We start from the raw sequence: 23,152 nt of genomic DNA, 5'->3' as shown, positions 1-23,152 counted from the left end.
GTAAGGTAAAGGAAGCTATTTAGCTAAAAAAAAAAAATCCTTTAGTGACCCTTTAAAGTGTGCCTCTGCTCTTGGGGACATTCTCAGGTTTGGAATCCCCTGAAAGCAGCATGAATATAAGATTGAGAGCTATATTGCTTTTAAATCTCAGTTATTGATTTCTAGTTGATTACTTGATTATACATTGTTACTGTCTGTTATGCTTCCACAAAAATATTGCAGTAAAGACAATTTCTGTGTTTTATTATAACTTGTGTGTTTCTCATTGGTCATTGCATTTGCCCTGTTGTTAGTGTGCCAGAGGGGCTGAGGCTGTTGGGGGTGGGAGGCAGAGTAACGGACTGAATAAACAAAGCAGCTTTTGAGGGGTATAGCTACATTTAATTTGTTGCATGCTGCAAAAATATAATCTTTAGAGTTGTATAGAAAGAGTAGCGTTTCCTTTTTTTTTATTTATTATATTTACTATTGTTTGGCGTTCGAATGACAATATCATTAAAGGGGTTGAAAAGGAAAAAAAAAAATTCATAAGCATCCTTTACCTGCAGACATTCCTCTTTTCACTTCCTCATTGTTCGTTTTTGCTCAGAAGTTGCTCTATTTCTTCTCTGTTCTATTCACTTCCTGCTTGTCTGATTTTACTGACCACTGTGAAAGGAGGCTTTACTACGGTGGTCAGTGACGCTCCAAATTTTTGGGGGGCGCAAACAAATGAAAAGAAAAAAAGACAATTGCAGCCTCACTGTGCCCATCAAATACAGACACTGTGCCATGCCATCAATTGTCGCCACTGTATCGTGCCATCAATTGTCGCCACTGTGCCATCAATTGTCGCCACTGTGCCATGCCAAACTCAGCCACTGTGCCATCAATTGTCGCCACTGTGCCATCAATTGTCACCACTGTGCCCATCAATTGTCACCACTGTGCCATGCCAAACGCAGCCACTGTGCCATCAAATGCAGCCACTGTGCCATGCCATCAATTGTTACCATTGTGCCCACTGTGCCCACATCAATTGTCCCCACTGTGCTCACATCAATTGTCCCCACTGTGCCCACATCAATTGTCCCCCACTGTGCCCACATCAATTGTCCCCCACTGTGCCCACATCAATTGTCCACTGTGCCCACATCAATTGTCCCCCACTGTGCCCACATCAATTGTCCCCACATCAATTGTCCCCACTGTGCCCACATCAATTGTCCCCACTGTGCCCTGTAAAATGCTGCCACTGCCAGTCATATTGCACACCCCCCCCCCGGCACTTACCTTTCTGGGGTTCGCCATCCTCCTTTCACGGTCCCTCGATGTCTTCTGCCACCCTCGATGAAGCTTCAGCCAATCAGGTTACTGATCACCAGAATCAGTGAACCTGATTGGCTGAGACGGCCGTCAGTCTTATCCAAGGGACGTAGCCAGCCTACGTTCCGAGGATAAGACATCCGGGAGCTGAAGGGCTGTACTCGGAAAGCCTATAGACGGGCCGCCACTGCAGTGACGTGCTCGCCCCCTCCTGGGAAATACATCTGTGCGGCAGGACGCTCTCTACGTGTTAGAGACTTCAAGGAGGTGTGAATTACTGGGCGTGCCGCAATGCATACTGGGAAATGTAGTTCTTACATGAGCGAACGATGCAAACCAGGAAGTGAATGAGAGAACAGAAACTAGAATGCCGGAGGTGATATAGATGAAGGAATTTAATAGGTATTTACTTGTTTTTAACAGAATCATTACACTATTCTGTCTGTCTACCTTGCAGACATTAATTTTAGGCAATTTTTTTTCCTTTACAACTCTTTTAAGCATTTTAGAAACCAAAGAGAGGTCTGAGGCATTATTCAACGCAGATACACTTTTATCCTGTCTTGCTGTGGGGGCGCTCTTTACTAAGCCTTCCCCCAATACTGTGATAGTACCTTTAATACGACCGTCTACACAAATTTACAGCATTCCTTAGGGGGTGAAAGTTACCAAGGCAGCTAATAGGTGAAAGGTATGAAACTCAATCTTCTCACAGTTCATAGTACAGGTTGTCCTCGTTCAGCAGCATGATTCTGAAGCGCACACACCTTCGTGTACTTTATTGTTTGTAATCCACTGATCAACATGCAGGTGCAGTCAACGCTACTCTTCAGAAGGATGTCTGTTGCAAAGTCGCTGTTACTTGCCATCCCCGTGCTATGGATGCTAAAGCGAATATTCCTGCCTTACCTGTGGCAAGACCTTAAGTTCTTCTACAGAGCTGCCGGCTATGCGAAGAAGATCGAACAAGCACTCAAAAAATGCCCCTCGTTTAGCATGCTGGATATGTTTCAGAAACAAGTTGCCACTAGACCTGACCAGCCATTCATTTTATACCAAGACCAATCGTATACCTACAAGGAGATAGACCTTAAAAGCAATCAGGCAGCATGGGCTCTGAGGGAGCATGCAAAGCTGAAAACAGGAGATTGTGTTGCTCTCTTCCTTGGTAATGAACCTGCTTATATCTGGATTTGGCTAGCACTGGCCAAATTAGGTTGCCCCATGGCATGTTTAAACTACAATATACGGTCTAAGTCCTTCCTTCATTGCTTCAAGTGCAGCGGAGCTAAAGTGATCATCGCTGCTCCAGGTAAGAGATTTGTATGCTTCTCCTAGCTTAACCACCTGAGTGTCCGAAGGTTTTGCCCCCTTCATGACCAGAGCATTTTTTACTATTCAGCACTGTGCTGCTTAAACTGGCAATTGTTTAGTCATGAAAATTTAATTTACATAATTTTTTTTTACACAAATAGAGCTCAATAAGTGTATATTAACCCCTATGTTCCAATGGTACGCAAATATGCGGCCTCTTGGTGGGTGGGTCTTGGCCCAGAGAGACGGCATATTTGCGTACCAATTTGCAAACACAGCTGTCCGTACTGTACTGTACAGCTGTTACTGGCAGCTAACGGAAAGCTTCCTGTGACCACAGTGACAGCTTTTCGATCATGTGACCACAGTGACAGCCAATGATCATAAACCCCTCCCAGCATCTAAAAACCCTTAAAGGGCTGGGAGGCGCAGACGCAAATCGGTTAATTGGTGTGTAAGTTAGAGCATCTACAAACTATGGAATAAATGCTGGAATGTATGCAGCTTTAAGGCTTCATTTCCACTGACGTTTTTACAGCCACTTTTCTGAGCGTTTTTTTACAGCTTAAAAACGCCTGTCCATGTTATTCTATGGCATCATGCCCACATAGGCGTTTTTGAGCTGCAAATGGCATAGGCGTTTTTGAGCTGTAAAAAAAACGCAGGACCAGGGCGTTCTGAAGCTCCAGAGTAGAGCTGTAAAAACGGAAGACGTTAAACGCTCAAAAACGCGCGAAAACGCTCAAAAACGCTACTGATGCGTTTTTGAGCTCCAGCTCAAGAAATAAATAAATAAATAAACATGGACAGGCGTTTTTAAGCTGTAAAAAAAGGCTAAAGAAAGTGGCTGTAAAAACGTCCATGGAAATGAAGCCTTACCTTCTAAATGCCTATCATATTTATTGAGGTGCTAAAATGCGAGTATAAAAATCCCCCAAATTACCTATTTTTGGAAAGTAGACACCCCAACGTATTTGCTGAGAGGCATGTTGAGTACATGGAACATTTTATTTTTTGTCACAAGTTTAAAAAATATATATAAATTACAAAAACATTTTTATTTTTTTTAACACAAAGATTTCAGTTCATTGAGATATTTCTCACACATGGCATGGTGATATGTGGAATTACACCCCAAAACACATTCTACTGCTTCTCCAGAGTATGAGGATACCACATATGTGAGACTTGTTGGGAGCCTAGCCGCATGACCACCTTCCTTTTTGACCCATCTCATTTCTTATAAGCCCCACCCTTATATAATCCACCCACTCCGTCCCCTGTATTCCACTTGCTTCCACCCATAGGGTCAGGAGTATACAGCTCAGCCTCACAAGACAGAGTATACAGCTCAGCCTCACAGATCAGGGTATACAGCTCAGCATTACAGATCAGGGTATATAGCTCAGGATTACAGATCAGGGTATATAGCTCAGGATTACAGATCAGGGTATATAGCTCATCCTCTCAGATCAGGATTACAGATCAGGGTATATAGCTCAGCATTACAGATCAGGGTATATAGCTCAGGATTACAGATCAGGGTATATAGCTCAGCCTCACAGATCGGGTTATATAGATCAGCATCACAGATCAGGGTATATATCTCAGCATTACAGATCAGGGTATATAGCTCAGGATTACAGATCAGGGTATATAGCTCAGGATTACAGATCAGGGTATATAGCTCAGGATTACAGATCAGGTTATATAGATCAGCATTACAGATCAGGGTATATAGCTCAGCATTACAGATCAGGGTATATAGCTCAAGATTACAGATCAGAGTATACAGCTCAGCATTACAGATCAGGGTATATATCTCAGCATTACAGATCAGGGTATATAGCTCAGGATTACAGATCAGGGTATATAGCTCAGGATTACAGATCAGGGTATATAGCTCAGGATTACAGATCAGGTTTTATAGATCAGCATTACAGATCAGGGTATATAGCTCAGCATTACAGATCAGGGTATATAGCTCAAGATTACAGATCAGAGTATACAGCTCAGCATTAGAGATCAGGGTATATAGCTCAGGATTACAGATCAGGGTATATAGCTCAGGATTACAGATCAGGGTATATAGCTCATCCTCTCAGATCAGGATTACAGAGGTATATAGCTCAGCCTCACAGATCAGGTTATATAGATCAGGGTATATAGCTCAGCATTACAGATTAGGGTATATAGCTCAGCATTACAGATCAGGGTATATAGCTCAGCCTCACAGATCAGGGTATATAGCTCAGCCTCTCAGATCAGCGTATGCAGCGCATATCAATGAAGGAGAAAAATTACATGATTTATTTATATTTTAAAAATTTTCCATCTTTTTTTGTTTGTTTAGCAAAAAATAAAAACCACAGCGGTGATTAAATACCACCAAAAGAAAGCTCTATTTGTGTGAAAGAAATTATAAAAATGTAATTTGTGTACAGCGTTGTATGACCGCGCAATTGTAATTCGAAATGCGTCAGCACCGAAAGCTGAAAATTGGTCTGGGCAGGAGGGGGATTTAAGTGCCCAGTAAGGAAGTGGTTAAACTGCTTGTAACTTACTAATCAATAACACAATAATGGTGTAACCCTCTAATGTATGGACATCACAATAAACTTCAATATCACCACAATACCGATCTCTGTGATATGTAACGTCACATATAATACACATCAGTCTGAAAAACAAGACATAAATGACTGCAAACTTAGCAGGGATGGTGGAAACCTCTCCTACAGATATATGGCTGTGGACTGTGTCAGTAAAGCAGTGGTTGGTGCCCATTGCTTATCAGTGCAGCCTATCAGTGCCCATAAGTGCCGCCTGCCTGTGCCCACCAGTGCCGTCTCATCTCTGCCCACCATGAATCCGGGATGTCTTGAAGTCCCCAACTCAGACACCCAAGAGTTCTGTAATGAACTATCGGATTTCTTCATTAGTAAAATTGAAAGAATCCGGGAAAGTATTCTGAAAAACAATACCCACCTCAATCCGGCTATCAATCAGCCACAAAATTCCCGCAGAAATTTTCTGCACTCGACAAAATTCACTCTGGAGCCTATTTCCAGCGACACCACAAAAAATATCATCGGTGCCTTGCGGAACAGCACATCGCCCAATGATATCATCCCTACTAAGCTGTTGAAGGATTGTGCCGACATTCTAGCACCACCCATCACACAGCTTATAAATCAATCTTTTAAGGAAGGCATAGTGCCATCCATGCTGAAAGAGGGCATAATCCAGCCCATCCTGAAAAAACCGAATCTGGATCCCAAGGACCCAATTCACCGCCGCCCCATAACAGGCCTAAACGTTCTCTCTAAGATAATGGAGAAAATAGTGGTACAACAGCTGCAACAGCATCTAGATACCCACAACCTACTGGATCCATTACAATCAGGCTTCCGTCCTGGACACGGGACAGAAACGGCCTTACGTAAAATATGGGACGACGCCCTCGAGGCCGCAGACGAAGGAGAATCTTGTCTCCTAATTCTGCTGGACCTAAGCGCAGCCTTTGACACGGTAGATCACAAACTGTTACTGATGCGACTAGCTTCGGTAGCAGGAGTTGCAGAAGGTGATTTACCATGGTTTTCTTCCTTTCTTGAAAACCGTTCACAAACAGTTAAATTGGGTTCTTTCACGTCTGAGAAGCGCACGGTGTCATGTGGAGTCCCCCAAGGATCCCCCCTGTCACCGGTGCTTTTCAACATCTATCTGCGCCCTCTTTTTGATATTATCAGTAGCCAAGAACTACTTTATCACTCTTATGCAGACGATACGCAACTGTACTTGCGCATCGGCAACAAAAAGAATCATCATCCAAGTTTAGAGAAATGTCTTGCTTTGATTGACAACTGGATGACCAATAGCCATCTTAAACTCAACAGTTCTAAAACAGAACTCCTTGTGTTTCAGGCCAGCCGAAAGAGTCAAGTGGTAACAACTTGGACTCCACCGCCCATTCTGGGGCAAATCATCAACCCTAGCTCCAAAGTCAAAAGTCTCGGGGTCATCTTTGACACCTTCATGACAATGGACGCACAAATAGGGTCAGTAGTCAGCGGAGCGCACTATCTGTTGCGCCTACTACGCAGACTTATTCCATTTATCCCTAAAGAAGACGTAGCAGTCGTGGTGGGAACAATCATAAACTCCAGACAGGACTATGCCAACGCACTTTACCTCGGACTCCCAAAGTACCAAATCTCCCGCCTGCAAGTCGTACAGAATACGGCCGCCAGACTGGTGACTGGGAAAAAAAAATGGGAATCAATCTCACCTTCGCTGAGAACCCTTCACTGGCTGCCAGTAAAAGACAGAATTGCATTTAAAGCACTCTGCCTGACACATAAGTGCATCCATGGGAAGGCTCCGCAATATCTTTGCGACAAGATAGAACCTCACAATTCGAATCGCGTTTTGCGATCCACCGACCAAAATCTGGTCAGGATACCAAAAACTAAATACAAATCCAAAGGAGAAAGAAGGTTTGCTTTCCAGGGTCCTAGACTATGGAACGCTTTACCAACCAGCATTCGGTTGGAGGAAAACCACCTGATTTTCAGAAGACGGATCAAAACTCTGCTCTTTTGAGGTCATGAGTCACAGACAACTAGCGCCCAGAAGCGATTCAGTTCGCATGTGTTGCGCTCTATAAATTTTTCATTCATTCATTCAGTGCTGTCTCGTCTTTGCCCACCAGTGCCGTCCCATCTTTGCCCACCAGTGTTGTCTCATCTTTGCCCACCAGTGCCGTCTCATCTTTGCCCACCAGTGCCGTCTCATCTGTGCCCACCAGCTTTATACACTACACAGGACAGATGTAATCACAATTTGTGTATCTCTGTGTAGTAGTGTATACAGTTATATACACTCACCTTCTTCTTTCCTGTATATAGAGACTCTCTATATACAGGAAGGTAGAAGGTGGGTGTATATAGCTGTATACACTACACCGGACAGATATAATCACAATTTGTGTATATTATCTGTGTAGTGTACAGCATAACATCCAGGTAGAACAGAAAATAATCCCCAAAATGTCTCCCTGATCATCCACACGATCACCCCCCTGGTCTGGGTCCAGTCTGTCTGAGTGGATACATTCTAATGACTGCAGAGAAGCGCAGGGAAGTGTGTGCGAAGGAACGGAGGGGCGGGCGGCTAGATGTCTGTATGAGTGAGTGTAATACCTATTTTAAGAGTTAGGCCCAAAAAAGTTTTATATTCGGAAACTGATTCGTTTCCATGCAAATGGTCTGGCAGGAGATGGGTTGGAGGCAATGTATTGTTCTGTGTAAGGATTGCCTTGGTCCACAATTAATTGATACAGCTCTTCTGTGAGAAACAGATCAAAAAATTTGCAGTTTCCTCCTAAATTTCGGGTTGGGCTATGAATGGGGGAATAACGGATGCTGCAAAATCTGGGGGCTGCCAATCAGGATTGTCAAGAACCTCTGGAAGGATACTATGGGCTCTATGGGCCTGTGCCCGATTTCTTGCTACTGGTGCTAGGGGGGCTAAATGCAAGTGCTGGCAGGTATCGGGGCTCATCCGGCTAACACTGAATTTTTGGGACACTATTCTTAAGGGGAAAATAGTATAGTTCTGTTGATGATCAATATATTAATCTGTACATACACTATACTAGCAATAGCGGTGATCAGCAGCCTATAGTGCGAGGGCGATCTAACGCTAACTGACCCTGGCTGGGAGGGACACTAACTGACGCTATCCGGTGTTGCATGGGACACTAATACAGTGATCAATTAAAAATACTGTACACTGACACTGTACTAATGGCACTGGCTGGATGACATGGGTGATCAAAGGGTTAACTGAGGGCAATCAAAGAATTAAATGTGCCTAACTATTGCCGCGTACACACGGTCATTTTAAATGACGTTTTTAAAAATGTCGTTTTTTTTCCATCACAAAAAACTACCGTGTGTACGCGGCATTAGGTGTGTGGGTGTAAATGTGTTGCTTTTACTCCCTGTGGTGCATCTCTCTTCTCCTCCTGGACTAAAAAAGGGTCCAGGAAAAGAAGAACCAGCTAGCCAGGGATGTTCTATCCTTGGCTGCAGCTGATCATCAGGATGCCAGGCAAAATCTGACACACTTGGCCTGCAGAAAATGACAGCAGGTGTTACTGGGGGGTGTGCGTACATGCGTGCGCAGACCTGGCAGATAAGAGCGCTGTGCCCATCTTCAGTACTATACGAGCGGGCAGTCCTAAAGTGGTTATAAAGCTTTGAAAAAAAGCTTTGAAGATGTTAGCGCCCTTTTAGACGTGCGGATGAAAAAGGGACATACATTGGTCCCTATGTGATTGCGGGTGTCAGCGGATAAATATCCGCTGACACCCGTAATTACCTGCCTCCGCAAAGATCCGATTTTGCAGATGGAAAAATGTCCTATTTTTTCTTCTGTCATCGGATCGGATGAACACGGACACACAGTCCGTGTTCATCCGATCCTCCCATAGGGGAGAGCGGAGAAAAGACAGCGCGGTCCCTGCACAGTGTGCGGAGACCGCCCGGTCAGCCGCCGGCTCATCGGGGATATACGGAGCGATCCCCGCTGAGCTTACGGACACACAGAGGCCAGGCATGTACTGGCCATAGGGACTACAGGGAGTTTCGCAGTGGGCCGATGGCTCAGTGGGCCGGTTTCAGTGACAGCCTGTCAAAGTAACGGCTGCGCAGCTCACCCTCCACTTCATGCAGTGATGTTAGAAGGATGAGAAAAATCCAGAGGAGAATAAGTGAAATAATAAAAGAGGAGAGTGAGGACTCCTTAGGTTATGCTACTTATGGTTTTTTTTTGCACAATTGTGCATAGTTTATAGAATGTTTTTGTGCTTGTTTGCAAACTTAAAGTGGGCCGGTCTGGATGAAGTCCAGGGCCAAATTTTGGTCTCAGTCCAGCCCTGACGGAGGCGGATCATTACTGATCCGCCCCGTGTGAAAGGGCCCTTATTCAGCAAACAAAGATAAGTAACTGATTGGGCACCCAGAATGCTGTCTGGGTTCTTCGTGGGGTGCCTTGGCAAAATGCCTAGAAATTGACCAAAATTTTCCATAAGCCAGCGGGTTTTTGTTAATGAAAGACACAGGTTTTTAAAACTTTGGGCACCATGCAGGCCAGCTACTGGCATCCTAACAACTGCTTTACATGATCAAGAGAAATCCACAGCCACACTACTAGCATTTTTTATTTCTTAAATCAGAAAAAGGTTTTATTTTAGCATACACAGTACAAGGTATATCACTTACAGTACATAGCGACAAGGAGAAATAAAACGGTCATCATTCCACAATATGCTGTCGGTTAGTATGGCATATACAGAACCTTGTGATTACATTTTCCAGTACTGCGTTATATAACAGAACAGAATAAAAAAGAAAAAGAAAGGAAACAAACAATCGAACTCTTGCAGACCCTCAAAACTTTGAGGGTGTAGTATACCTGAACAAATAAATAAGCCTGACCCACCAGGTTTCTCTATATCTCCAGATATTATATACCACCCCCAGCACCAATAGACACAAATATATAGTGCATGTGTCCTCTACCCTAGTAGGTGCCTGTCTTTTATCAGCTGGTGCAGAGTCAGCCCTGGGACATCTAACCATACCTGCCATAATGAGTAAAATTTACGTAGAACATTTCTGTGTTGATATGTTAGTTTCTCTCTTATTGGTAGTTTGTTGACTTGTTCCACCCATTGCCTCCTAGTGGGGACCCTGGGTTTGATCCACATTTGTGCTATAAGCTTGCGTGCAACATACAGCAACCGTAGGACCGCCATATGAGCCTCCTCATCCAGTGCGCCAAGCAGACACACAACTGGTTCTCATGGGATAGTTATATAAACCCGAGATATCACATCCAATACTGCCTTCCAGTAACGGAAGAGTTTGGGGCACTTCCATAACTACTACTAGCATTTTTGAATGGAGGCCAACAATGGTAGCCCCCTTATTTCTCTCAGGACACAGGTAGGCTGCATTGATGGACACAGTGAGGCTGAATTGATGGACAGAGTGAGGCTGAATTGATGGACGCAGTGAGGCTGAATTGATGGACGCAGTGAGGCTGAATTGATGGACGCAGTGAGGCTGAATTGATGGACGCAGTGAGGCTGAATTGATGGACGCAGTGAGGCTGAATTGATGGATTCAGTGAGGCTGAATTGATGGATGCAGTGAGGCTAAATGAATGGATGCAGTGAGGCTAAATTAATGGATGCAGTGAGGCTGTCTTAATGGACGCAGGTGAGGTGGCATTGTTGAGCACAGGGGAAGCTGCACTGATAAAGTTGTTGGTAATATTTGTTTTTATAACTTAATTCTGCATAAGTGTAATTTCATGAGATAATTTATGAGGGCGTGTTTAGGAGCAGAATCAGAGGTTGTGTGGGGCAACAGGTTTCGAGTAACCCTTGAGACCTGGCTAGTAGCTCAGGACTTGAAATTTAGAGCCCTGATGTAGCTCATACTGAGGTATTTCTTGGGAAATATGGGAAAATAGTTCTTACATATGCATTACCCATCAAGGCCTGTAAATAAACCTTGTAGCGAGCCAATATGGAGGCTGCTATTGTTACATAGTTAATCTGGTTGAAAAAAGACACAAATCATGAAGTTCATCTTCTCCTGTGGAAAAAATTGTTTCTTGGTTGTCATGCAGATCCATTGGCATCAGTACTCCACTGCCCTAGAACAACATATCCAGATTAGTAGTCTTAACTAGAGTTGAGCGGACACCTGGATGTTCGGGTTCGACGGGTTCGGCCGAACTTCGGAAAAAAGTCCGCGTTCGGGACCCGAACTTGACCCTGAACCCGAACCACATTGAAGTCAATGGGGACCCGAACTTTTCAGTACTAAAATGTCTCTAAAAAATAACGGAGAGGGCTGAAAATAGCAGCAACATGTTGATAAGAGCATGGCAAGTACTCTGCAAACAAATGTGGACAGGGAAATAACTTAAAATAACATAAAATACATAAAAATTAAAAAATTTAAATCTTGACCTAGTTATAGAAGAACACTAGCTAAAGTGTTTATCTCACACGTACAGATATGGAGGAAACACTGCAAACACTGGAGGAAACACAGCAAAATATATTTTTTTGCCCTAAATGAGTGTTTTTTGAATAGAACAATAGAAGAACACTAGCTAAAGTGTTTATCTCACACCTATAGATATGGAGGAAACACTGCAAAATATATTTTTATGCCCTGAATGTTTTTTTTTTTAATAGAACAATAGAAGAACATTAGCTAAAGTGTTTTTCTGAAGCAGGACTGACTCCTATATATTTCTCTCCCTACAAGCAAAACCAGGAACCTTTCCCTAAAGTATCTAATGTAGAGTGACTTGCTGTGCTAGGTAGATCGCTGAGTAATTTGATTTCTGAAGCAGGACAGTCTGACTCCTATCTAATTCTCTCCCTCAGAGCAGCAGCAGCAGCAGCCTTTCCCTACCCTATCCAAAGCAGAGTGACGTGCTGCGCTATGGGCCTCTAGCTTATATAGAGGCTGGGTCACATGCTGGGTTACATGCTGCACTGACCAATCACAGCAATGCCATTAGTAGGCATGGCTGTGATGGCTTCTGGGTCACACGAGTAAAACAAATGTTGATTGGCTGCCCTGCTGTGCGCCATTACATTGCCGAACCCGAACTTACAGTAAATTGTTTGGGTTCGGGTCCGGGTACCAAAAACCCAAAAGTCCGGTACGAACCCGAACTTTACAGTTCGGGTTCGCTCAACCCTAGTCTTAACTCACTTTGACTTCCCTAATCTGCATGCTAGTTTTAGGCTAGTGACTCAAAAAGGAGCCAGAGATAGCCAGGTAACATTGACTCACATGACAGCATCTGTTTTTCTTTATCTAGAACTGAGGAGTGCTGTGGAAGACCTTCTGCCAGCCCTGGCAGAACAAGAGGTGCTGGTCTTCTATCTGAGCAGAGAATCGCCCACCACAGGAGTATACAGTCTGCTGGACAAAGTGGAAGCCGCCTCTCAGGAACCCATCCCCAGCTCCTTCAGGTCAGGTCATAATGCAAAGACCCCAGCTCTTTACATCTACACCTCGGGAACTACAGGTATATCACACAATTGATTTCTTTAAATTACATCTACAGTGTATCACACAATTTGAGAGCTCTGTGGTTGGTGCAGCTGATTTCCCAGAGGATAAATACAACATTTGGAAGGAATAAAATACTTCCACTCTTAAAGCTGAACTCCAAATATGAAAGACACACATTATTACTTCCCTGTATTGATCAATACATCATTAAAAAAAAAAATTAAGCAAGCAGTGTACAGGGGGTCCCCGAAATACGAAAGCCTGACTTACGAACAACTACTACTTACGAACGGGACGCTGCAGGGATTACCTGCCGTTCTGCACATGCCTCGGAAAACGTTGCAAAATGTCAGAAATGTTTGTAATTGCCATTCTGCGCATGCGCGGCCATTCAACGGAACATCGGAAAACGTCAGAAAATGTCCGAAATGTTCGTAATTGCCATTCTGCGCATGCGCGATCCAACTTACGAACATTTCCAACTTAAGAACAAAGCGTAAGTCCCTAACGCTTTCGTAAGTCGGGGAACCCCTGTAAGTACCTGGATATGGCTTGCTATCATCCTCTTGCAGTTCCTGTACAGCAGTGCTCAAACTGGGGAAGTCAGAAGCAGCAAAATAAGTCAATCAGTTGCACTGCAATGCAATGAGCATGTTGGCAGAAGGAGCGAGCAGACTGTCACAAGATAGGACAGAGGAGGACACCAATGAGTGTAGCTTAAAGTGATACTAAAGTCCTTTTTTTTTTTCTTTAAAAATAGAAAACATGCTATACTTACAGTGGGGATCGAAAGTTTGGGCACCCCAGGTAAAAAATTGTATTAATGTGCATAACGAAGCCAAGGAAAGATGGAAAAATCTCCAAAAGGCATCAAATTACAGATTAGACATTCTTATAATATGTCAAAAAAGTTAGATTTTATTTCCATCATTTACACTTTCAAAATTACAGAAAACAAAAAAATGGCGTCTGCAAAAGTTTGGGCACCCTGCAGAATTAATAGCATGCACTGCCCCCTTTGCAAAGCTGAGACCTGCCAGTGTCGTGGATTGTTCTGAATCATCCTCTGGGAAGACCAGGTGATGTCAATCTCAAAGGTTTTAAATGCCCAGACTCATCTGACCTTGCCCCAACAATCAGCACCATGGGCTCTTCTAAGCAGTTGTCTAGAAAACTGAAACTGAAAATAGTTGACGCTCACAAAGCTGGAGAAGGCTATAAGAAGATAGCAAAGCGTTTTCAGATGTAAATATCCTCTGTTCGGAATGTAATTAAGAAATGGCACTCATCAAGAACAGTGGAAGTTAAAGCAAGATCTGGAAGACCAAGAAAAATATCAGACAGAACAGCTCACAGGATTGTGAGAAAAGCAATTTAAAACCCACGTTTGACTGCACGATCCCTCCAGAAAGATCTGGCAGACACTGGAGTTGTGGTACACTATTCCACTATAAAGAGATACTTGTACAAATATGGTCTTCCTGGAAGAGTCATCAGAAGAAAACCTCTTCTACGTCCTCACCACAACAATCAGCGTTTGAACTTTGCAAATGAACACATAGACAAGCCTGATGCATTTTGGAAACAAGTTCTGTGGACCGATGAGGTTAAAATAGAACTTTTTGGCGGGAATGAGCAAAGGTACGTTTGGAGAAGAAAGGGCACAGAATTTAATGAAAAGAACCTCTGTCCAACTGTTAAGCATGGGGGTGGATCAATCATGCTTTGGGGTTGTATTGCAGCCAGTGGCACAGGGAACATTTCACGAGTAGAAGGAAAAATGGATTCAATAAAATTTCAGCAAATTTTGGATGGTAACTTGATGCCATCTGTGAAAAAGCTGAAATTAAAGAGAGGATGGCTTCTACAAATGGATAATGATCCTAAACACACCTCAAAATCCACGAGGGATTACATCAAGAGGTGTAAACTGAAGGTTTTGCCATGGCCTTCACAAACTCCTGACCTCAACATAATTGAAAATCTATGGATAGACCTTAAAAGGGCAGTGCGTGACAGACAGCCCAGAAAAATCAAAGAACTGGAAGACTTTTGTAAGGAAGAATGGGCAAGGATACCTCAAAAAATAATTGAAAGACTCTTGGCTGGCTACAAAAAGTGTTTACAAGCTGTGATACTTGCCAAAGGGGGAAGTACAAGATAATAACTCTGCAGGGTGCCCAAACTTTTTTGGTTTTCTGTAATTTTGAAAGTGTAAATGATGGAAATAAAATCTAACTTTTTTTGACACATTATAAGAATGTCTAATCTGTAATTTGATGCCTTTTGGAGATTTTTCCATCTTTCCTTGGCTTCGTTATGTACATTAATGCAAATGTTTACCTGGGGTGCCCAAACTTTCGATCCCCACTGTACCTACTCTGTGAAGTGGTAGTGCACAGAGCAGCCCGGATCCTCCTCTTCTTGAGTCCCCCACCGGTGCTCCCAGCCCCTCCCTCCTGTTGAGCCGAGCTGCAGCTCCCTGTATCCATTCAGACATGGAGCTGTGGTTTGGTCCCGCCCCCTCTCTCTCCTCATTGGCAAACTGACTTTGATTGACAGCAGTGGGAGTCAATGGTGCAGCTGCTGTGTCTAAACCAGTCAGTAGGACGGCCGAGACACTCGTGCACATCGCTGGATTGAGATGGGGCTCAGGTAAGTATTAGGGGGGCTGCTGCACACAGAAGGATTTTTATCTTAACGCATAGAATGCATTAAGATAAAAAACATTCTGCCTTTACAACTCCTTTAACTTCAGCAGAGAAAAATCAGGTCTCTTGCCCTGCCAGACAGAGATGTGCTGTGTAAAGCCTCGTACACACGGTCGGACATCCTACAAACTTTCCCTTGGATTTTTGTCCGAAGTGATTTGTCCGGTCACACCCATAGCATACACACGCTCGGACTTTTCTGCAAACTTTTCTAAAAATTTCTCAACATCACATGGTTTTTCTGCTCTTTTCTGCTCTTTACCGCCACCCTTTGGTTAACTTCTGCTATTGTTGGTTGATTTTAACATTGGTTCTGGGCATGCGTATTTGTACTTCGGACAAAAGTCCGATGGCTTTGCTGTACACACGGTCGGACTAGGCACCATCGGACTTTTGTTGTCGTAAAGTTTGTCCGTTTGCAGACCGAACTTTTGGTCCAACGAAACCCGAAAAAGTATACACTTGGTCGGGCAAATGTAAAAAACGTGCAGATTTTGAAGTTTGTTGGACGAAAGTCCGACCGTGTGTACGGGTCTTTACAGAGCAGGTAAATCTCAGGATTTGATGGACAGAAATATAGATCCTTTTGGAAATGTAAATAGTTCCTTTGTATACATTTCATTGGTGTAATCATTACCTGTGTGACTGGAGTTTAGCTTTAGTTTTCTATGGTTATAATTCACGTAATAGAATGTGAAATGTTTCTCTTATGTTCAGAGATCAGTGATAGAACCAAAGCTGCTGTCGGTCTTATTTCATTTAATGTTTAACCTTTAGCCATTGCATATGTATAGCACCTTTGGACTCTGTATTTACTATCTGGGCAAACAGTTAACATCATGCTATTCTGCAAAGTTAAGCAATTCTTTTAATTACACAACCAAACGTATTCATGCCAACATACTATCCAGTTATAGTTTAATTAACTAGTTACGGACCGAGCCTATTTTTCAGACTCAGTGTTTACAAGTTAAAAACATAAACATACCTTGTAATAGAAAAAAACATGACAGGTCCTCTTAAATGTGAGATCTGAGGTCAAAAAGACAGTTATTTTTATTTTTTATTGCTTTTAAAGCGGAGTTCCACCCAAAAATGGAACTTCCACTTTTCCAAAACCTCCCCCCCTCCAGTGTCACATTTGGCACCTTTCAGGGGGGTGCAGGTATTTGCACCCACTTCCGGGAACAACTCGCGCAGCAGACACGCCCCTTCCCGCACCCCCTGCTGTCTCCTGGGAAATACACTGTTCCCAGGAGAGAGAGAGGAACCAGTAACGGCGTGCCGCGCTACTCGCGCATGTGCAGTAGGGAACCGGGCAGTGAAGCCGCAACGTTTCACTTCCCAATTCCCTCCCCGAGGATGGCAGCGGGTGCAGCCGAGGGACGAGCTATTGCTCGTCCTTGTCTGCCAGCATCGCGGGCATACTGGACAGGTAAGTGTCCATATTTTAAAAGTCAGCAGCTGCAGTGTTTGTAGCTGCTGGCTTTTAGGAACCTCTGCTTTATGTATAAGACCCCATATACACTATTAGATTTTCTGCAGGTTTTTGTCTTCAGATTTACCAAAACCATGTTTTGCCTGCCTGATTGCATACAAATTGAAACTCTTAAGGTTTGACCTCATATTATATGGTTTTGGTAAATCTGAAGACAAAAATCTGCAGAAAATCTAATAGTGTTTATGGGGTCTTACAATTAAAAGCAATACAAATATTGCAAATAAGTATTTTTTTTTTTTAACAATAATTTTTTTTCCCCTTTAAAACCATTGGGCGGAAGTGACGTCATCCAATGGTATGGAGCCAAGCGGGGGCCATCTTTCCCTCACTCGGCATTCAGCCTCACAGGGGAAAGGACACAATAGTCTCCACCACTACCAACGGGTCCGGGAAGCGGCGGAGACGACCAGAGCGTGGCGGGAGGGGTCCTCCCCGCCCCCCCCCCCCCAAAAAAAAGTGATCTTGCAGAAAATGTTGAAAGAGGACCGTTCGCCATTGAAGAGGATACCAGGGTTATGGCAGCTATCTGCCGATTATTAAAACGGTATTCCACTTCAAACAGCCGCCGTATAACTATATGGCGGGCGGTCGCAAGTGGTTAAAAAGATGCACACAGTTATATTTACAGAGAACTAGACTGAACATTAAAAAAGGAGAAGTATAGCCAAAGTTATTCTGACCCTACTTCTCTTATGAATCACAGGCATGCACTTTGTTCTGCACTTCTGTATCCTGTTTTCAGCTGACAGCAGGTTAAAGCCCCCAGTAGGCTGACGTCACTCAGGCAGTCCAGGATGAGGAAAGATTCCGACTTTACAGTCAAGATCCACCCACATGCCTGGATCGGCAGCTGGCTCAGCGTCTCAGCAAGCCGCTGGGAGACTAAGCTGGCCCACTGCACAGCCCAGCTCTCCAGTGAGTGCTGGAGGGGCAGAGCAGAGATCTGCTGACTGACAGTCACCAGCTCTCTGCAGACTGAAGACTGAGAACTGGGCAGTCAGCGGTGTTTGATCGCTCAGTTCTCGGGTTTGGAGCCAGCGGGGAGACAGATGCAGCATCCACCTAGGTGAGTATGAATGTTTGTTTTCTTAATTCCCAAACTCCTCTTTTAAAGTGATCCCAAAGTCTGATTTAAAAAAGGAACCTTCTATTAAACTGGTTGTAAAGGCTGAAGATTTTTTTACCTTTATGCATTCTATGCATGTAGGTTAAAAAAAAAAAAAACATGTGTGCTGCTCCTCCACAGCACAGCTAATACTCACCTGAGCCACCTTTTGATCCAATGATGTGCACGGTATCCTCCACTGCCCTGCATCTCTATCTCCTCATTGGCCGAAAAAGCAGCAGGAGCAATTGGCTCCCACTGCTGTCAATCACAGCCAGTGAGCCAATGAGGGGAGAGTGGGGTTTGGGTCACGTCACAGCTCTGTGCGTTTTATGGATGCATAGAGCAGGGCTTGGGAGCAAGCATGCACCAGTGCCATCATAGCAAGTGGCTTGTTATTGGGGGCACTGGTCAAGGGGGTGGAGTCAGGAGCACCGATGGGGACCCAAGAAAAGAAGGATCGAGGCTGTTCTGTGCAAAACCATTGTTGTTATTTAAAGAAAAACAAAAAAACGAATCTTGAATATCGCTTTAAACTATGCATTCCTAACTCAAAAAAAAGTACCATCTATAGCTCTCATCCTCCTTCAAATGTCTACATTCCTTTTTTTTGCTGCTGTGTCTGACTTCCTGTTAGAGGGTGGCTACATTCTTTCTCCATAGTCCCACTGTATGTAGGAACGTAGCCACCCTCTTTCTCCATAGTCCCACTGTATGTAGGAACGTAGCCATCCTCTTTCTCCATAGTCCCACTGTATGTAGGAACGTAGCCACCCTCTTTCTCCATAGTCCCACTGTATGTAGGAACGTAGCCATCCTCTTTCTCCATAGTCCCACTGTATGTAGGAACGTAGCCATCCTCTTTCTCCATAGTCCCACTGTATGTAGGAACGTAGCCATCCTCTTTCTCCATAGTCCCACTGTATGTAAGAACGTAGCCACCCTCTTTCTCCATAGTCCCACTGTATGTAGGAACGTAGCCACCCTCTTTCTCCATAGTCCCTCTGTATGAAGGAACGTAGCCACCCTCTTTCTCCATAGTCCCACTGTATGTAGGAACGTAGCCATCCCCTTTCTCCATAATACCACTATATGTAGGAACGTAGCCACCCTCTTTCTCCATAGTCCCACTGTATGTAGGAACGTAGCCATCCTCTTTCTCCATAGTCCCACTGTATGTAAGAACGTAGCCACCCTCTTTCTCCATAGTCCCACTGTATGTAGGAACGTAGCCACCCTCTTTCTCCATAGTCCCTCTGTATGAAGGAACGTAGCCACCCTCTTTCTCCATAGTCCCACTGTATGTAGGAACGTAGCCATCCCCTTTCTCCATAATACCACTATATGTAGGAACATAGCCACCCTCTTTCTCCATAGTCCCACTGTATGTAGGAACGTAGCCACCCTCTTTCTCCATAGTCCCACTGTATGTAGGAACGTAACCACTCTCTTTCTCCATAGTCCCACTGTATGTAAGAACGTAGCCACTCTCTTTCTCCATTGTCCCACTGTATGTAAGAACGTAGCCACCCTCTTTCTCCATAGTCCCACTGTATGTAGGAACGTAGCCACCCTCTTTCTCCATAGTCCCTCTGTATGAAGGAACGTAGCCACCCTCTTTCTCCATAGTCCCACTGTATGTAGGAACGTAGCCATCCTCTTTCTCCATAATACCACTATATGTAGGAACGTAGCCACCCTCTTTCTCCATAGTCCCACTGTATGTAGGAACGTAACCACTCTTTCTCCATTGTCCCACTGTATGTAAGAACGTAGCCACCCTCTTTCTCCATAGTCCCACTGTATGTAGGAACGTAGCCACCCTCTTTCTCCATAGTCCCTCTGTATGAAGGAACGTAGCCACCCTCTTTCTCCATAGTCCCACTGTATGTAGGAACGTAGCCATCCTCTTTCTCCATAATACCACTGTATGTAGGAACGTAGCCACCCTCTTTCTCCATAGTCCCACTGTATGTAGGAACGTAGCCACCCTCTTTCTCCATAGTCCCACTGTATGTAAGAACGTAGCCACTCTCTTTCTCCATAGTCCCACTGTATGTAAGAACGTAGCCACCCTCTTTCTCTATAGTCCCACTGTATGTAGGAAAGTAGCCACCCTCTTTCTCTATAGTCCCACTGTATGTAGGAATGTAGCCACCCTCTTTCTCTATAGTCCCACTGTATTTAGGAACGTAGCCACCCTCTTTCTCTATAGTCCCACTGTATGTAGGAATGTAGCCACCCTCTTTCTCTATAGTCCCACTGTATGTAGGAATGTAGCCACCCTCTTTCTCCATAGTCCCACTGTATGAAGGAACGCAGCCACCCTCTCTTGCTTGCTCCAGGGATTGACTACTAGGGACTGTAGGATTTACAGTGTGCATAGATCAGTGCACATGACCACTAACTAATTTTTTAAACAAATGGAAGTGAAGGGGAAAAGCAAAGGCTCAGGCGCTCATGGAAGATGTTACAAGCAGACAGAAAAACAAGTAACAATTTTCTGAAAAATAGATTACAGAGCCATTAGGTATGCATATGGATTCTTTTTTGACAATAAGGATATCATTTAGTGTCATTTTAAATGTTCTTTTATAGTAGCAGTATTTATTAGTAGCCCCCTGTAATTCCCTGCACATTGGCACACATACAGTATTGGAAGATGAAAGGGCAGCACTGTATGCCAAGCAAGCTCTACCAATTTACACCGTGCTAACCATAGAAGAGCAATTTGAGAAGATGGAACAGAATGGTGATCTTACAGTCATGGCCGAAATTGTTGGCACCCCAGAAAATTTTCCAGAAAATCAAGTATTTCTCACAGAAAAGTATTGCAGTAACACATGTTTTGCTATACGAAATGAAATATCGTATATATGAAACAAAACAAAAAAAGGGGAGGAAAAAAAGCAAATTGGACATAATGTCACACAAAACTCCAAGAATGGGCTGGTCAAAATTCTTGGCACCCTTTCAAAATTGTGGATAAATAAGATTGTTTCAAGCATGTGATGCTCCTTAAGGCCAGGTTCACACCTATGCGAATTGAGTGCGGCTTAAACCGCATCTAATTCGCAGGACATTTCAAAATACATTGTTTTCAATGAGGCTGGTTCACATATGTGCGATGCATCCGCACTGCGTATTGCCTCCAAACCGCGTGCGGTTTTTATGTCTTGCAGTGCGGTTCAGGTGCGAATTCAGTCCCATTATCTTCTATGGGTACGCAGCTGAATTCGCAGATGTGTTCATTTATCTTCAGTATTTGTCTCATTCAGTTCAATACACTTCCCCCCTCCCCCTCCCCTCTCCCAGGTCTCCAAATTCGCACCTGATCTGCAACTAAAATGCAGTTGATCTGCAGAACACCTTATAGAGAAATTCGCAAATACAACAGAGCTCCAAAACGCACTAGTGTGATTCAGGCCTTAAACTCACCTGGGGCAAGTAACAGGTGTGGGCAATATAAAAATCACACCTGAAAGCAGATAAAAAGGAGAGAAGTTCACTTAGTCTTTGCATTGTGTGTCTGTGTGTGCCACACTAAGCATGGACAATAGAAAGAGGAGAAAAGATCTGTCTGAGGACTTGAGAACCAAAATTGTGGAAAAATATCAACAATCTCAAGGTTACAAGTCCATCTCCAGAGATCTAGATTTGCCTTTGTCCACAGTGCGCAACATTATCAAGAAGTTTGCAACCCATGGCACTGTAGCTAATCTCTCTGGGCATGGACGGAAGAGAAAAGTTGATAAAAGGTTGCAACGCAGGATAGTCCGGATGGTCAATAAGCAGCTCCAAACAAGTTCCAAAGAAATTAAAGCTGTCCTGCAGGCTCAGGGAGCATCAGTGTCAGCGGGAACTATCCATCAGCAATTAAATGAAATGAAACGCTATGGCAGGAGACCCAGGAGGACCCCACTGCTGACACATAAAAAAGTAAGACTACAGTTTGCCAAAATGTACTTTAGTAAGCCAAAATCCTTCTGGGAAAACATCTTGTGGACACATGAGACCAAGATAGAGCTTTTTGGTAAAGCACATCAATCTACTGTTTACCGAAAACGGAATGAGGCCTACAAAGAAAAGAACACAGTACCTACAGTGAAATATGGTGGAGGTTCAATGATGTTTTGGGGTTGTTTTGCTGCCTCTGGCACTGGGTGCCTTGAATGTGTGCAAGGCATCATGAAATCTGAGGATTACCAAAGGATTTTGGGTGGCACTGTAAAGCCCAGTGTCAGAAAGCTGGGTTTGTGTCCGAGATCTTGGGTCTTCCAGCAGGACAATGACCCCAAACATACGTCAAAAAGCACCCAGAAATGGATGGCAACAAAGCGATAGAGAGTTCTAAAGTGGCCAGCAATGAGTGCAGATCTAAATACCATTGAACACCTGTGGAGAGATCTTAAAATTGCTGTTGGGAAAAGGCGCCCTTCCAATAAGAGAGACCTCGAGCAGTTTGCAAAGGAAGAGTGGTCCAAAATTCCGGGTGAGAGGTGTAAGAAGCTTATTGATGGTTATAGGAAATGATTGATTTCAGTTATTTTTTCCAAAGGGTGTGCAACCAAATATTAAGTTAAGGGTGCCAAGAATTTTGACCAGCCCATTTTTGGAGTTTTGTCCAATTTGTCCAATTTGCTTTTTTTCCTCATTTTTTTTTGTTTTGTTCCAAAACACACAAAGGGAATAAACATGTGTATAGCAAAACATGTGTTCCTGCAATACTTTTCTGTGAGAAATACTTGATTTTCTGGAAATATTTCTGGGGTGCCAACAATTCTGGCCATGACTGTGTAATGCTCCACTGCCCAATCACTAGGAAATCCTAGACCTGGTTGTATTGCTCACCTGCATTATACTATCTGCAGAGTCTCAGGGTGTATAGGACTGTGCAGTCTGATGACAATGGCATGATGGGAAGAACAGAGATAAAAATATAATGCCTGGTAAAACAGGTTCCATCTATTCCTGCTACGTATCTTCTAGATCTTTGCATTGAGCTGTAATGTAACACTATTCTTTATAGTATTAACCACTTCCAGACCTTTTCTGGCACTTTTTGTTCACATGTAACAATCAGTATTTTTTGCTATAA

At 43.7% G+C, this 23,152-nt stretch overlaps 1 protein-coding gene across 1 annotated transcript in view; it reads left to right on the top strand.

The window, feature by feature from the left end:
• The first annotated feature begins 2,016 nt into the window (after positions 1-2,016).
• Positions 2,017-23,152, top strand: part of LOC120931438 (very long-chain acyl-CoA synthetase-like) — a 92,622-nt gene continuing 71,486 nt past the window's right edge. Inside the window, exons 1-2 of the mRNA XM_040342869.1 lie at positions 2,017-2,617; positions 12,541-12,750. Of these exons, the coding sequence (XP_040198803.1) occupies positions 2,110-2,617; positions 12,541-12,750 (718 nt within the window). The 5' untranslated portion in view covers positions 2,017-2,109. The remainder of the gene's footprint in view (positions 2,618-12,540; positions 12,751-23,152) is intronic.

Source organism: Rana temporaria, chromosome 3 (genome assembly GCF_905171775.1).
Source record: "Rana temporaria chromosome 3, aRanTem1.1, whole genome shotgun sequence".
In the NCBI taxonomy this organism is placed as follows: domain Eukaryota; kingdom Metazoa; phylum Chordata; class Amphibia; order Anura; family Ranidae; genus Rana; species Rana temporaria.
The sequence above is the reverse complement of the archived record's forward strand: the minus strand, read 5'-3'. Positions and strand labels throughout refer to the sequence as shown.